The sequence below is a fragment of the Apodemus sylvaticus genome, chromosome 1, assembly GCF_947179515.1.
Source record: "Apodemus sylvaticus chromosome 1, mApoSyl1.1, whole genome shotgun sequence".
In the NCBI taxonomy this organism is placed as follows: domain Eukaryota; kingdom Metazoa; phylum Chordata; class Mammalia; order Rodentia; family Muridae; genus Apodemus; species Apodemus sylvaticus.
In genome coordinates this window covers 54732056-54748615 of record NC_067472.1, presented here as the reverse complement: position 1 = coordinate 54748615, position 16560 = coordinate 54732056, and the positions used below count along the sequence as shown (strand labels likewise).

The 16560-nt window shown below is 45.3% G+C and overlaps 2 protein-coding genes across 3 annotated transcripts; both read left to right on the top strand.

Moving 5' to 3' along the window:
- The first annotated feature begins 4 nt into the window (after nt 1-4).
- Tex54 (testis expressed 54) lies at nt 5-608 on the top strand. The gene is made up of 2 exons (XM_052190693.1): nt 5-130; nt 252-608. Exons 1-2 carry the CDS (start codon nt 52-54, stop codon nt 431-433), a joined length of 261 nt encoding a protein of 86 aa, XP_052046653.1. The 5' UTR covers nt 5-51; the 3' UTR covers nt 434-608.
- Nucleotides 609-731: 123 nt separating this feature from the next.
- Nucleotides 732-15508, top strand: Stx5 (syntaxin 5). 2 transcript variants are annotated; one of them, XM_052190671.1, is made up of 11 exons: nt 732-843; nt 1518-1761; nt 2113-2183; nt 2329-2384; nt 2593-2663; nt 8904-9020; nt 9100-9156; nt 9251-9332; nt 10268-10374; nt 10502-10623; nt 14791-15508. In XM_052190671.1, the coding sequence occupies exons 2-11, from the start codon at nt 1537-1539 to the stop codon at nt 14948-14950; spliced, it is 1068 nt and encodes a 355-aa protein (XP_052046631.1). In that variant the 5' UTR covers nt 732-843; nt 1518-1536; the 3' UTR covers nt 14951-15508. The 2 variants fall into 2 exon arrangements, with proteins under 2 accessions (XP_052046631.1, XP_052046636.1); XM_052190676.1 differs by lacking the exon at nt 732-843 and adding an exon at nt 1072-1389.
- The last annotated feature ends 1052 nt before the right edge of the window (nt 15509-16560 follow it).

Sequence of the window (16560 nt, the reverse complement as noted above, 5' to 3'; positions counted from 1 at the left end):
CAGAGTTAAGCTGGCTGGGGAGGGCGGCAGAGACCTGCGCCTTTCGGGGCCATGGGCTGCTGTCAGGACAAGGACCGTCGGGCCTCGGATGAGCAAGCAAGGGAGGAAGTAACCGAGGAAGGCAGGGAAGGTAGGACTACACACAAAAACAGGTCTCAGGAATGGGAGTGGGAGGTGCCCCGAAGAGACTGCCCCAGAGGTGGGGCTGGAGAGAGCAGAAGTGAATTAAGTGGATCCTGTGGTCCTTGTAGGCAACGAAGCCGACAACCCAGGCCGCCGTAAACAAAGATCTAACGAAAGTCTTCTGATCACCGTGCTGTGGCGCAGGCTATCCATGTTCAGCCGTCGAGGGTCCTCGCGGTCAGGCAAGCAAGACAATCAGATGCAGGAACGCAAACGTGAGGGAAGCCATAAGGAACCAGAAAAAGGCTGACTACAACCCTGGTCTCAGTCCTTCCAAACATCCAGAGAATAAAGTTAATATTGCAAATCTGCTGAAAACACTTATGCCTAGGCTTACGGCTTTATAGGCTCCGCGGCCGCAGGCTCTTTAAGGCTGCTCTAACCCAGCCCCTCGAGATCGGTCTACTCTTTAGGGGCGGGGCCGTGGCGTCAGTCTAACCAATAGGAGAGCGGAGTGAGTTTGCTTGAGCAGGGGTGTGTTTTCTCTCTCTCTCTTGGCTTGAAAAAAAGGCGTGGCGCAGCAGACACGTCACGGGGTTGGGGTACGTGTAGGTGACGTGGCGGCTCCAGTTCTTCGGTCGGGCTTCCACTGCTTACAAGTCCGGAGAAGAGGCGGCAACGACCTGGGGAGAGTGGCGGTGGCGGTAGGCAACAGAGGAGGTAGGGTTTCGCTTCAGTAGGAGTCCAACCTCTGGGTTGGCTCTGCTCCGGGGCAGCGGCTTGACGCGGGGAGCAGGGGGGGAAGGGAGCCAGGGGCAAGTCCTGCAGGCGGCTTAGCGTGAGCGAATGCCTCGCTGTCCAATCAGGAAAGGTCTTGTTGAGGAAAAGCTTTGGCCCTGTCCAATCAGTGGCTGCAGTCTTCCAACAGGCGGAACTTTGACGGAGGTGGGACTTCCTGTTTCAAATAAACACTTAAGAGGGTTTTTTCGCCCCTCCGCCCTCCGAAGTGTGCCCACCTCTGGAGGTCGGTTGCCGGTTTCTATGAGAGGGTGAAGGAAATCACGTATACCAGAGGGCAGGATTGAGACCTGGGCCAACTGCAAAGGTCTGGCTGGAAGTTCAGGGCCGCAGGACCAGGCTGTGGCTGTTCTCTCGACATCAAGGGCCCCGGCCGGTGCTCTGGCAATCAGAGTCAAGTTGGAAGGAGAATCTGAGGAGGCTTCGTCTTGGGCCTGGAGGAAGCTGACCGTTTTCGCCGTGTCCAGGGTGCAGGAATTGCGGGTGGCCTTGGGCTCGAAAGTCTGTTACGGGAAAGGGCCTGAGGATTTGCTAGTTGAGGGGACAGTTTGGGGAAAGAGGCTGTCTGGAGAATGACATTCTCCTCTCCACAACAGTCCGAGGTTATGCGACTCGATGATCCCGCGGAAACGCTACGGATCTAAGAACACGGATCAGGGTGTCTACCTGGGTCTCTCAAAGACACAGGTTCTGTCCCCTGCAACTGCTATCAATAGCAGCAGTGACAGCACTCCTTTGCCCACCCCGGTGGCCCTGGTCCCCTCCCCTCCCGACACCATGTCCTGCCGGGATCGGACCCAGGAGTTCCTGTCTGCCTGCAAGTCGCTGCAGAGCCGTCAGGTAAGAACCTGGAGTGGAAAGGCAGGCGTGAGCCCATGTAGTTAAGTTAATGCTTAGATTTTGCTAGTTGTCTAAACTTACTTTACAACTCTTAGTCTAATCTTACCAATAGGAGAGGAGAAATTGTCTTCAGTAGAAATTAAGAATGCTTTTAAGTAATTTGTCCTAAATACCAGAAACGATGAGTCAGGATTTAAATCTATATCTAATTTTTTTTCTTAACTACAAACCACTGATAAATTTAGATTGTCTGGCGCCAACAGCACTAGAGTGTTTAGTTGGGTATGTGAGGGAGCAGAAAGATGAGCGTAGTGAAGGAAACTAAAGTAGTAACTTTTTGATACTATTCAGAATGGAATCCAAACAAGAAAACCAGCTCTGCATGCTGCCCGACAATGCAGTGAATTTACCCTCATGGCCAGGTGAGCTTTGTGGTGTGGTGATACAGTGCCTCAAGTAGATCTGACTGAGATGGTTTGGCTGAGTGGAATTGGTTGTGTTGGAGTTTATTGTAATAGCCTTTTTCCTGCCTTTTACCACAACCTTCTCACTGATGATCCTTTGCAGGCGCATTGGGAAAGATCTCAGCAATACATTTGCCAAGCTGGAGAAGCTAACAATCTGTGAGTGTTTGGGAGGCCTTTCCTAGGTGGGACGGTGAAACATAGTACTAGGAGGTGAGGCTCATGGAGGTTTTGTTTTATTTTTTCTATGGTGCTGGGAATTTAAATCGGGGATTTAAGGCAGTGTCTCCTCTACTGAGCTGTTAGCCTAGCTCTTTGAGCCTTGCTATTACCCTCACCTGTCATAATGTTTCATCTGTCTCTGCAGTGGCAAAGCGCAAGTCCCTCTTTGATGATAAAGCAGTAGAAATTGAGGAGCTAACATACATCATCAAACAGGTGAGCTGCTAGCCATCAGGAGAGCCCAGCATTCTAATTAGATTACTTCCATCATTTTCCATCGCCATGAAACCCCAGGGTAAGTATCTAGACCTATGTCCAAACACCCTGTTCCTCCATTGAGTCAATAGACGCTTAGGATCATGTAGCATTTATAAAGCATTGTTGTAGATGCTGATGAAACAACTCTGAAGCAAGAGTATTGTCTTCAAGGGCTCATTTTCCTTGAGAGTTACCCAGCATCAAAAGCCTTGGCTTAAAATGAGCAGGTGTTAGTATAGAAAAGATTTTACAAAATGATGAGTGAAGCAGGATACTGGGAACGATTGACCCAAGGGTATGAACTCTGAGCTGGACTCAGCTTATATAGAGGTAGGCTGCAGGGCCTATATGCAGAAATTCAGCCAGGTTGGTGGCATATGTCTTTAATCTCAGACCTCTGGAGGCAGAGGCAGGTAGATCTTTGTAGTGGTAAAAATGTTTTTGTTTTAATCCCAGGTGTAGGTACATGGGGTTGGTTCGTATTGTCTTCAGCACCTGACTATAATTTGCCTCATGCTCTAGCAGAAGTGTGGTTTTTGCCAGCTGCAGAGAGTTTCTATGATTGTGTGATGTTTGGAATTCTGGGAATTTCCGAGGGTATATAAACGTTAGGGCCATTCAAGAGGCGGGGTCCTTATTTCAAGGAGAGTTTAGTAGTCATGCTTAAATAAGAACTAAGAAAGAAATTAGGTTCACAGATCCCTATCTCTTTTCCCTCTTCCTTCTTTCTCTCCTATTTAGTTGATAGGGGTGAACAGAGTGTGTATATGTTGTGGGTGAGGAAGAGTGGGGAAAGGAAACCCACAAAGTAACAAAAGGCACGCTACACACTACAGATCAGATCTCTGAGTTTTGGGGTCAATCTGGTCTATATAGTGAAGTTCCAGACAGACAGGTTGCAGAAAAACTGTTTCAAAAAACAAACCAAAAAAAAAAGAGAGAGAGAAGAAAGTTCAGGTATCAGGTGTCACATTCTCTGTAATTATGTTTCTTCCGTCTATCCTTTCTACTTTTCCAAAAGAAAAGAAAAAGGAGTGGGAACAAAAGATGCAGACAGCCCAGGAGCGGCTTTTTGCTCTGGAGACTGTCTACATGTATACGTATATGTTGGTTGTATTTTTTTTTTTTTTTTTTTTTTTTTTTTTTAGATTTGGCTTTTTCGAGACAGGGTTTCTCTGTGTAGCCCTGGCTGTCCTGGAACTCACTCTGTAGACCAGGCTGGCCTCGAACTCAGAAATCCACCTGCCTCTGCCTCCCAGAGTGCTGGGATTACAGGCGTGCGCCACCACTGCCCGGCTGTATTTTTTTTTTTTAAAGATTTATTTATTTATTATATGTACACTGTAGCTGTCTTCAGACACACCAGAAGAGGGTGTCAGATCTTGTTACAGATGGTTGTGAGCCACCATGTGGTTGCTGGGATTTGAACTCAGGACCTTCAGAAGAGCCGTCGGTGCTCTTAACCTCTGAGCCATCTCACCAGCCCCCTGGTTGTATTTTTTTTAAGACAGGGTTTCCCTATATATCTGTGGCTGTCCTGGAACTCCATTTGTAGACCAGTTTAGCCTCAAACCCAGAGATGTGCCTGCCTCTACTTCCTGAGTACTGGGATCAAAGGCATATGCCTACCATGCATAGTTCCTTCCCGGTGTTTAAATTTTGATTCTCCTATTTCAGCATCCCAAACATAGGGATTATACCCACGATTTTACTTTTCTGCTGTTCACATGTATATCATAGATGCTTATAGTACTGTCTAGACTGACTGTTGTTTGCCTAAATGAGTGACTGGCAGGAAGTTGGTTGTTTAACTGAGTGGCTAGTTGTAAAGAGCATTGTGGACTTTGATAACAAGTGTAGAATCATCCTGACTGGTCTGGAGGACACTTAAGAGTTTGATCTGGAATGTGCCTGGGACGTGCTAGAGACTCAGAAGGCAGCTGGTATGGCTTTCTAGTACAAATGTGCTGGTCTCCCAAAGAGCAGACCCCATTTAAGGTGTGCTATGGTGATGTAAGAAAGTATTAACCTGGGTGGGGGTGGCGGCGCACGCCTGTAATCCCAGCATTCTGGGAGGCAGAGGCAGGCAGATTTCTGAGTTCGAGGCCAGCCTGGTCTACAGAGTGAGTTCCAGGACAGCCAGGGATATACAGAGAAACCCTGTCCAAAACAAAAAAAAAAAAAAAAAAAAAAAGGAAAGAGATTACCATCGGGTTATATTACTGCTTACCACTTAAGAACTATCCTACTGCATTCTGAAGAACTTGAAGTGGCTTTGTCACCCACTTGGATTGTGACCTTGTGTGAACTCCTAACTTCTGAGTTGCCCTTGTCTTATCAGTAAGGGAGATCTTGTGAGGATCTTTTGTTTGCTTCTGTCCGTCTATGACTCTGGCTTTTTCAAGGCCAAGACTACTGGATTGGTTGATCCAAGCTGGTTTGGGTGAGGTGCTATTTGAGCTGTGTTTGAATAGTGAGGAAAAGCAATTCATCTGAAGATCTGCTGGGAGTGCATTCCATAAAGTGGGAATGCCATTTAGAAAGTAGGCATAGCCAAAGGAAACGTCTCAAGTTTTGGCAGGTACAGTAGGTTCGGAAAGCACAGGAGCAGGAGACTATAGGAGTACGAAGTGACCTGACAGGTACTAGGTAAAGCAGCGCAGGTATTGAGGTTGTATCCAAATTGTTGTTAAGCTCTTTGAAGATTACACTGGGCACTATTTAGGCAGCAGATCTTTGGCAGGCAGACTAGAAAGAGGGCAGTCACTTGGAGTCTCTTGGAGGTTTTCTGAGAGTAGGCAGGTGGTGAGGGTACATGAGGTAGAGACAGACATGGTATGGATAGATTTAGAATACATACTGGACAGAAACAGAAGTGGCTATGAGGAAAAGGGGAATTTTGAGTTGTGGGGGTTTTTTTTGATTGTTTTTGAGACAGGGTATCACTATGTAGACTAGGCTGGCCCTGAACTCAGTAGATTCCATCTATCTGTCTCTGCCTCCCAAGTGTTGAGATCTGCTTAAAAACATTTTTAAAAAATATGTATGAGTGTTCTGTGTATCTGTGCCACATGTGTGCCTGATGCTTGTAAGATAGTTGTTGGAAGTTGAACCTGTGTCTTCTACAAGAATAAGTGCTCTTAACCACTAAGTCAGCTCTGGTTTGTTTTTTTTTTTAAAGATTTATTATATGTAAGTACGCTATAGCTATCTTCAGATATACCAGAAGAGGGCATCGAATTTCATTACAGAGGGTTGTGAGTCACTATGTGGTTGCTGGGATTTGAATTCAGGACCTTCAGAAGAGCAGTTGGTGCTCTTAACCATTGAACCATCTCTTCAGCTCTGTTCATTTGTGGTGTTTTGGTTTTTCACGATAGGGTTTCTCTGTGTAGCCCTAGCTGTCCTGGAATTCACTCTGTAGACCAGGCTGGCTTTGATCGAACTCAAATCCACCTGCCTCTGCCTCCCAAGTGCTGGGATTAAAGGCGTGCGCCACCACTGCCTGGCAGTTTGTTTGTGTTTTAAGGTAGAGTCTTGGAGCATGAGTGATGGCTCAGTGGTTAAGAGCACTGGCTGCTCTTCCAGAGACCTAAGTTCAGTTCCTTACACCCACATGGCAGCTTACATGTACAAGGGATCCGACATCCTTATGTAGACATACATACAAGCAAAACGTTAATTTACATAAAAATAAATTTAAAACAAAACAGTCTCATTCTGTAACTTATAGACTGGCCTTACATTCATCACAGTCTACCTGCCTCAGGTGGGATTTTAGATATAAGCCACCATGACTAGCTAGGCATCTGGTGAATGGTGGTGCATTTACTAAAATGGGGAAAGCAGGGAAGGAGATGTGACCTTGAGAGAATAGATTGAGTTAAGTACCGGCTTGGAGAGATGGTTCAGCAGTTAAGAGCACCGACTGCTCTTCCGAAAGTCCTGAGTTCAAATCCCAGCAACCATATTGGTGGCTCACAACCATCTGTAACAAGATCTGACTCCCTCTTCTGGACTGTCTGACAACAGCTACAGTGTACTCACATATAATAAATAAATTTAAAAAAAAATAGTTCCGTAGAAGAGATTTTTTTTTAATGCAAGAAGCTTAAATAGTAAATAAATAAAAAGCAGTTAATGAGCTTTGTTTGGTGCAAGGAAAGAAACCCAGGGCCTGTGTTTGTTGCCCTACATCCCTAGATCTTTTACTATATTTGACATAGTACTGAGTATACAGTAAGCACTTAGTAGGTTATCAGGAGATTTTACCTGTCCAGTCAGTATCATAGATTAGATTTTATGATAGTATGATAGCATATATATATATATATATATGCGCTAAGGAGATGGTGAGAGGTTAGCAGCTTTCATCTTGAATTCCTATGTGGGAAATAGTACTTTTCTTAAGCTAGAACCCAAGGGAAGGAGCTCTTACAGAAAACAAACCCAGAAGTGCATTTGGGTCAGAAACTGGAGGAAGACCTGTCATCAGTGAAAGTGAGTCCAGGGGTCTGGAGGAGGAGGGAGGGTCAGTCTACTGAGGAAGTCTCTAGAAGCGCTTAGATTTTATCTTAAGCATATTTCTCATACTCACTGTTTAAAAGTTTTTAAGTTATATTCCTTTGTGTTTTCAGGGGGGTGCCTGAGTGGTATGGCATGCATATGGAGTTGTGGGTCCCTGGGGCTGAATTGAGGTTTCAAGCCCTGGGAACAAGCTTCTTTATCTGTTGAGCCAACTTCCTAGCCCTTATAATCCCCCCTCTCCCCCCATTTAAAAAAAGTTTTATTTATTTATAATGTATAAAGGATTCTGTCTCCATGTATGCCTGCAGGCAAGAAGAGGGCACCAGATCACATTACGGAAGGTTGTGAGCCACCATGTGGTTGCTGGGGATTGAACTCAGGACCTCTGGAAGGGCAGCCAGTGCTCTTAACTGCTGAGCCATCTCTCCAGCTCTCATATCTCATATTTTTTCCTCTTCCTCTCCCCCGTCCCTCCCCCCCGCAGTGTGTGTGTGTGTGTGTGTTTTAAAGATTTATTTTAATGTATGTGAGTATGCAGTTACTGTCTTCAGACACAGCAGAAGAGGAGGGGCATCGGATCCCATTACAGATGGTTGTGAACCACCATGTGTTTGCTGGGAATTGAACTCAGGACCCCTGGAAGAGCAGTCAGCACTCTTAACCGCTGAGCCATCTCTCCAGCTCCTACACTTATTATTCATTCTTTTTTTGTTTTAAGTTTTTTGTGTGTTTTGGGGTTTTTTTGTGTGTGTGTTTTTTTTTGTTTTTTTTTTTTGGATTTTTTTTCCCGAGACAGGGTTTCTCTGTATAGCCCTGGCTGTCCTGGAACTCAATCTGTAGACCAGGCTGACCTCGAACTCAGAAATCCGCCTGCCTGTGCCTCCCAGAGTGCTGGGATTACAGGCGTGCGCCACCACTACCTGGCCTCTACTTCTTATTCTTTTTTGGTTTTGGTTTTTTGTTTTTTTGGGATTTTGGTTTTTTTGAGACAGGGTTTCTCTGTATAGCCCTGGCTGTCCTGGAACTCACTCTGTAGACCAGGCTGGCCTTGAACTCAGAAATCTGCCTGCCTCTGCCTCCCAGAGTGCTGGGATTACAGGCGTGTGCCACCACCACCCGGCTACTCCTTATTTATTCTTGATGCCTTCTGTTCTTGTACTTTCCTGGTCACAGTGTATCGAGACAGGGTTTCTTTGCCCTCATGGGGAGAACAGAATGCAGGTGACACATAGGCTATGATAGGAAGTTTCTATATATTACTTAGAAAAAATAAGTCATAGCTAATCTTTTCCAATATTAGAAATTCTGTGTAAAAATTTGCTTCTTTGACACATCTAGGAAACTAGAGTGGTTTTGCGTTTTCCTGTACTCTTGTCAGCATGTTGTAGGTACAAAACTTCTGCCTTTGAATGAACAGGGTTCTGTGGCCTCAGGGTAATGTAGAGCAGAAGGGTGGAGGGCAGACAAGTCATTTCATTTACACATGCTGAACCCTTTTCTGACACTGCAAGGAATGAACGTCGCTTGAAAAGTCTAGTGCCACCTTCTGACCTGACTAGATGTGAATGCCACTAGTGGGTTTTCTCTTGTCTTCTCTGCCAGAGATAGCCATAGATGGGATCAATAACTGAAGACTCCCGGCCTAATGTTCTTTTTCTGGCCTCTTACCAGGACATCAATAGCCTCAACAAACAAATTGCTCAGCTTCAAGATTTTGTGAGGGCCAAGGGCAGCCAGAGTGGCCGGCACCTGCAGACCCATTCCAACACCATTGTGGTTTCGTTGCAGGTGAGGCCTTGGGGATGGAGGAGGGAGGAGAGGAGTAACAGAAAGTATCTTCTTTGACCCAAGTGTCCTTGCCTTTTAGTCAAAACTGGCTTCCATGTCCAATGACTTCAAATCAGTTTTAGAAGTGAGGACTGAAGTAAGTGAGTTTGTAGGTGGGTAGGAATCTACTGTGGGGCCAACATACCCACTTCCCAGGGACTCAGGGTCTTTGCATTTCTCTCCAACACCAGAATCTGAAACAGCAGAGGAACCGTCGGGAACAGTTCTCCAGGGCACCAGTGTCAGCCCTGCCTCTTGCCCCCAACAACCTTGGTAAGTCTTGGTACTATGGGAAGCCTCGAGGCTACGTTCTTCTGGGTTTGGTGGCATCCTCTAAACTTTAGAGTGTAAACACAGGAGTGGATTAGGAGAATGGAATGATCAGAGTGGTGCTGTGCATTATTAAGTCAAAGGACAAATGTGGTTTTGAAAGTTTATGATCTACACTTAATCCCTGTGTCTTCTCATGGGGTAAACGTAGATATATCAGAAAAATGACAGGGTCTGACTTTTTGTACTTAGTTGCATTCTCTCATTTAATTTTCACAACCAGCCTTTGGAAAAGCAACTGTTGTTAGCTCCGTTTTACAGATGAGGAAACAGATTCAGATTAAATAATCTATTCAGAGCTGGATTTAAATCTAGTGGGTTTTGAATGTGTATTTATTTATTTGTTTGTTTGTTTATTGTCTTTTTCAAGACAGGGTTTCTCTGTGTAGCCCTGGTTGTCCTAGAACTCACACTGTATGGCCAGGGTGGTCTTGAACTCAGAAATCCACCTGCCTCTGCCTCCTGAGTGCAGGAATTAAAGGCATGTGCCACCATTGCCTGGTGTGTTTTTATTTTTAAAGCTAGGGTCTCATGTAGCTTGTGCTGGCCTCTAGCTTGTTAGCTGAGGACTGAACTATCTCCACTTCCCTAGTATAACAGTCATGCACCACCATTCTCTGCTTGAATAGCACTGTGTGTGTGTGTGTGTGTGTGTGTGTGTGTGTGTGTGTGTGTTAGAGAGAGAGAGAGAGAGAGAGAGAGAGAGAGAGAGAGAGAGAGACAATGACAGAGTCTATATTGTCATGGCTGGCAGATCAGACTGGCCTCAGACTCATAAGAAATCCCTTGCCTCAACCTCGGAATGCTGTGATCACCATGCTAAACCCTGACTCTGCTTTTAACCATTAAAATGTGCCATATTCTATTTTCCTCCCCAGGAGGTGGTCCCATAATTTTGGGAGCAGAGTCCCGAGCCTCCAGGGATGTGGCCATCGACATGATGGACCCGAGAACAAGCCAGCAGCTTCAGCTCATTGATGAGCAGGTACCAGGCTCTGAGATCTGGAGAGTCAGTTTATTGTCTTCCGTGTTCCCCAGAGTCATGGAATGTGTCATGGGGAGAAGGTCTTAAAAACTTAGGCCCTAGTTCATGGTGCTTTCTTCTTCTGAAGGATTCCTACATCCAGAGTCGGGCAGATACCATGCAGAACATTGAGTCTACAATCGTTGAGCTGGGCTCCATTTTTCAGCAATTGGCACACATGGTTAAAGAACAGGAGGAAACGATTCAGAGGTGAGACACCCACCCCATAACAGTGCAGCTTCTCTTCTCCATGGATTGCTATCCTGAAGTCCCCAGGGACAGCCTGGTGCCCGCGCACTAGTCCTAATCCACCTGCTTCTACTCATGCAATAAGAATTTATTGAGGGGTGAGTGTGGTGACAGAAACAGGCAGATCTCTATAAATTTGAGGCCAGCCTGGTCTACATCGTGAGTTCAAGGACAGCCTGGGAGGCTACATAAAAATCCTTAAAAAAAAAAAAAAGAAAAAACAAAAAATGCCTACCATACATAAAGGCTTAGAGTCTGTCTTTTGTGTGTGTGTGTGGGGGGGGGGGTGGAAAGATGATGGCTCAGCAGTTTAAGAGCACTGACTGCTCTTGCAGAGGTCCTGAGTTCAGCAATCACATGGTGGCTCACAACCATCTGAAATGGGGATCTGATGCCCTCTTCTGGTGTGTCTGAAGGTAGCGACAGTGTACTCACATACATGAAATAAATAAAATAAGTAAAAAATGTATTTAAAAAAAAGTCTGTCTTCAGAATCATTGGTAGGGATAGCCAGCTGGATCATCAGGTAAAGGAATTTTCTTCACAAGTCTAGTAACACAAGCTTGATAACTGCAGTCAGGTAAGGGTGAAAGTCCAGCGCCACTGGGTTGTCTTTTGACCACCACATCTGTGCCTCCCACCCCATAATAATAAATAAAAACACAAAAACAAAATATCAAACAGCTAAGAAGGGAGCATGAGCACAGTGTGCTGACCTTAAAATACAGCTACTCTCGTCCTGCGGTGGTGGCGGTGGCGCACGCCTGTAATCCCAGCACCCTGGGAGGCAGAGGCAGGCGGATTTCTGAGTTAGAGGCCAGCCTGGTCTACAGAGTGAGTTCCAGGACAGCCAGGGCTATACAGAGAAACCCTGTCTGGGGAAAAAAACAAAAAAAACAAACAAAACAAAACAAAAAAAATTCCGGCTACTCTCAAGCATTGCTTGAGCCCAGGAGTTCAAGGCCAGCTTTGCCAGTATAGTTAAGCTCTATTTCAGACACTTTTTTTAAAAGAGATGGCTCAACAGTTAAAAGCACTTGATCAATTTCCAAAGGATCTAGATTCAATTTGTATTACCCACATTGTGTTTCACAACCATTAAAAAAAAAATTTTTTTTATGGATTTGGTTTTTTGGAGACAGGGTTTCTCTGTATAGCCCTGGCTGTCCTGGAACTCACTCCGTAGACCAGGCTGGCCTTGAACTCAGAAATCCGCCTGCCTCTGCCTCCCAGAGTGCTGGGATTACAGGCTTGCGCCACCACCGCCCGGCTCGCATTTTAAATTTTTATATATTGTGGGTGTTTTGTCTGCATGTACATCTGCATACTAAGACAATGGCATCAGACAACTGAACTGCTATGTGGATGCTGGGAGCACACTGTAAGTGTGTGCTCTTAACCACTGAGCCATCTCTCTAGGTCCACAACCATGTTTAACCCTAGTTCCAGGGGATCTAACAAAGGCATTAGGTATTTAAAAGCTGATTTAAAATATCAGCAGCAGAAACTGTCAGTGTTGTTAGTGATGTAGCAGCCTGAGAACTATGTGGAGCCTGGGAGATCTGAGTGCTCCACTCAGGAAAGGATCTCAGGACAAGTCAGAGTGAAGCAAAGGTGAGTGTAGTCAGCAGAGAGCAGTGACCCTGAGACAGGGCGAGTTAGGAAGTTGGTCTGGTCATTATGGTGAAAATTCCTGAGGTGCCGCCAGCTAGACATTTATATCAGAATGGGGTGCAGGAGAGTTTCCTGACTGATCTTCTTTTTATTTCCTGACGATCCTGCCTCATCAAGAGAAAAGGCTGCATGCCTTGCAGTGTCCTATAGCTTGAGTTGTTTGCTTTGACAAGAGAAAAGCTTGGTTCTCCAATGGTATTTGAAACCAAATACAGGCTTCAGGGGCTTTGCTTATATTACTTTATATGGAATAACTTGAAAGAAGATGCTGTGTAACTTGTGTCTCATTAGGAAGCATTTAATGTGAGATTGCCTTTACTGGGAGAACAGGTATCAGGTACAGTCGTCTACCCCAGGGCCAATTCCAGGAGACTGGACACGCTGGACGGTGCTCTACCACTCAGCTACACTCAGTCATCACTGTTGACTGTTTTCCTCTTGAGTGAAAAACTCACAGCGAAGCCCAGCAGATGAGGCTGTAAAGCTGATGGCCTGGGTCTGACCCTGGAGCCCACGTGGTGACAGCCCCAATCCCACATCATGTTCTTGGGCCTTTACGTGAGGGCCATGGCACATGCATATTCATACATACACAGTGACATACAAGATAAATGGAAAAGTTTTAAAGCTCCATCTAGACATGTATTACATAGACTTGATCATGAAGGTTTTTCCAGTCTGTTTTGTAGTCCTGGCATGGAACTCTTGAGTGAGTGAGTGACTGACTGACTGACTGACTGAATCTCAGCAAGAGATTAAGTACCACCATCCCTGCCTGGCCTTATTTGTGACACTTTTTTTTTTTTAAGATTATTAAATTTGTCATTAGATGACTTTTCCATTTACAGAATATAGTTATGTGAGTTCAGATAACTATGTCAGTAGGCAGTACAATTCTAGTGGATTGTCATGCTTTTATATGTAGGCCACAGTGTCTAAAACATCTTGACATAGGGCGGGTCTTGAGTTTTAAATTCTTTTCAAGGTATGTATGTGTTGTGTTGTATGAGCATGTGTGGACCAGAGGAAAGATCAGATGTCCTCTTATTACTCTATTTTTTTTCCTCTTTTTAAAAAAAAATTATTTTAAGTTTTTTGAGACAGGGTCTCAATGTGTAACCCTGGAACTCAAGCTACAGACTGGCCTCAAACTCAGATTAGCCTGCCTCTTACCTCCCAAAGTCTGGGATTAAAGGTGTGTGCCACCATGTCTGACTGCTTCATTCTCTTCCCCCTTAGCCTAAAACTTTTTTCCCCCAACCAGCAAAACCCAGCTCTTATCTACTGGTTTTTTTTGTTTTTTTTTTTTGTTTTTTTTTTTAATTTTATTTATATGAGTACACTGTAGCTGTCTTCACACATACCTGAAGAGGGCATCCGATCCCATTACAGATGGTTGTGAGCCACCATGTGGTTGCTGGGAATTGAACTCAGGACCTCTGGAAGAGCAGTCAGTGCTCTTAACAGCTGAGCCATCTCTCCAGCCCTCTTCCCTATTTTGTATACTTATCTACAGTGTTCTAGTTATGGGCACAGTTAAGACCGGCCAACTTGCTGTGTAAGTGCTGGAGTCCAAATTCAGGTCCTCCTGGTTGCCAAGCAAGCACTCCTACTGAGCTATCTCCCCAGCCACAGTATTTGAGCTTTAGGATTGTATATGTAAATTGGCTGGAGAAGGCTTTGTTTGCCTTAGTAAGTTTTCAAAACTGTCCTTCCTCTGAGTTGTTCCCCCAAGATAATGTTCTCTGGATGTAGGGTTGTATTATCCTTTGAGTTCCTGTCTATATTCCTAACCAAGATTTTCTGACTAATGGCTTGAACTCCTGCATCACCCTACCCCCATTATCAAAATGTAGTACATGTTCATTACTAAAAAAAAAAAAAAAAACAGGAAATGTTAATGAGTAAAACTTATAGCATTTGGGGTGCTCATAGATTGGAGGTTCATTTAACTCACTGAAAATTGAAACCCCATGAAAGGTAGGGTTTATATCAATTATGTCATTTTTCAGATATAGAATACTGGTTAATTCAGTCATAAGCTAGTAACTGGCAGAACTTTTTTTTTATTAAAAGACTTTATGTATGTGAGTACACTGTAGCTGTCTTCACACACACCAAAAGAGGGCATCAAATCCCATTACAGATGGTTGTAAGCCACCATGTGGTTGCTGGGATTTGAACTCAGGACTTCTGGAAGAGCAGTCAGTGCTCTTAACTGCTGAGCCATCTCTCCAGCCTCTGGCAGAAGGGTTTAAAGCTGGAGTCAAGCATGATCTACTACCCTCAAAAAATTGGCATATGTGTGTGTATGTATGTATACACACAAGAATTCACATAGTATGAAACACTTTTTACTTCCACATATTGTGATCACTTTTCTATATCAATAAATGGATGTCTTCAACGTTTTTTAACCCAGTTTCTTCTGGTTTATCTCCTGGCTGTTTCCAGGATCGACGAGAATGTGCTTGGAGCTCAGCTGGATGTTGAGGCGGCCCATTCAGAGATCCTCAAGTACTTCCAGTCAGTCACCTCCAATCGGTGGCTCATGGTCAAGATCTTCCTCATCCTCATTGTCTTCTTCATCATCTTTGTGGTCTTCCTTGCCTGAACCCTCCTCCCTCACTCTGAGCCACTCCATGGAGGCTTTGGGACTCTCCTGGGAGGACAGGTGGCCACTGTTGTCACTGAGCCTGTGCAAGGTGGTTAGGAGAAAGGCCATTTCCTTGGAACTGCTGAGAATGGCCCGAGTCCCTGACTCCCCGCCCTTGGCTCTGGCCACTCTGTCCTACTTTCAGGCCATGAAACACACTGGTTCTGGATTTGGACTCTGCTGTGAAGTGGCTGGGAACAGAAGCCAGCATGGGGCCAGTGGGGCAGTTGTCTCCACCATGAGATTTTTATAAACCCATACCAGCCTCCCCCAAAGGTAACTGGCAAAAAGAGAAGATAATGCCCTTTCCTTGCCTTCTTGAAAGAGGCAAGGAAGTAAAACTATCCCAGGGACCAACTTTATCGTCTGGGTCAGCTAGAACTTGACTGGGCCTTCTCACCATGTGAGGTGAGGGGCTCTGAGCCCTACAGTTGCCTGCACAAACCTGGTGACTCTCAATCTGCCAAACATGCTGCAGCCTGTTTCCTCCCAATTACAGCAAGACTGTCAGCCTCACTAGTGATGTTGTCATTTCTGGGTGGGATTGTCATGGGCTTCAGCAGTAAGCAAACCATTACTCAATACAAGAATAAGTTGGTGGCTCTGATGAGTCCCCACTGACAGGGTAGCTTTGGAGCTCTGTACCTAACAACACCCTCCTAGAAGCAGTAGCCAAGTACAACAGCACTTCACTAGAATCTTCCTTTGAACTGGAGCTAAGTGGGTTCATAATTGGGTGGCTACTTTCAGGACTATACCAAATAGCATGAGCCTGTTTTGTCTGTATCTTCAAATCACTTGGTGTCCTGATTTTTTACCTGAGTGAAGCAAGAGCTCTGCTGCTGGGAGAAGAGAATGTGTCCAGCTCGAATTTGTACCCAGCTTTTTGATCCTCAGCAAAACCATTGCAAAATGGAGGTGACCCACCTAATGCAGACTCTCGAGGTTAATGAGTTTTGTCCTTCCTGATGAGTGTAGTCATGCTCCATGCCCCGTCTGCTTCCCTGCCACAGCAGCATCTGGATCCAAGGAGCCTGAGGCTGTAATAGTCCTAGCCACACCAAAAGCTTCTAGAACTCCGGTCTGTCATTTAAAAGTTTCAGTCAGCACTTGGGAATTAGAAGCAGGTGGATCTCTTGAGTTGGAGGCCAAGTGGGTCTACAAAGCAAGTTTCAGGACAGCCGGAGTTACACAGAAACCCTGTCTCAAAACTACTAGCAACTGACCCCGTCTACATAGCTGACCTGGGTCTACCAGTTAGGCTTCAGTATGATGGCTCGAGCCTTGAGTGAAGATCAAGGCTCTCTAGATCCCTGATTTTATTTTGAGATGGTCTCCTATGTAGCGTTTGCTATCGCTGTACTGGCTATGTAGACAAAGTATAGATACTGAGACTAAGGTTTGTTTTGTTTTTTTCCGAGACAGGGTTTCTCTGCATAGCCCTGGCTGTCCTGGAACTCACTCTGTAGACCAGGCTGGCCTTGAACTCAGAAATCCGCCTGCCTCTGCCTCCCAAGTGCTGGGATTAAAAGCATGCGCCACCACCGCCCGGCATCGCTCTGGCTGTC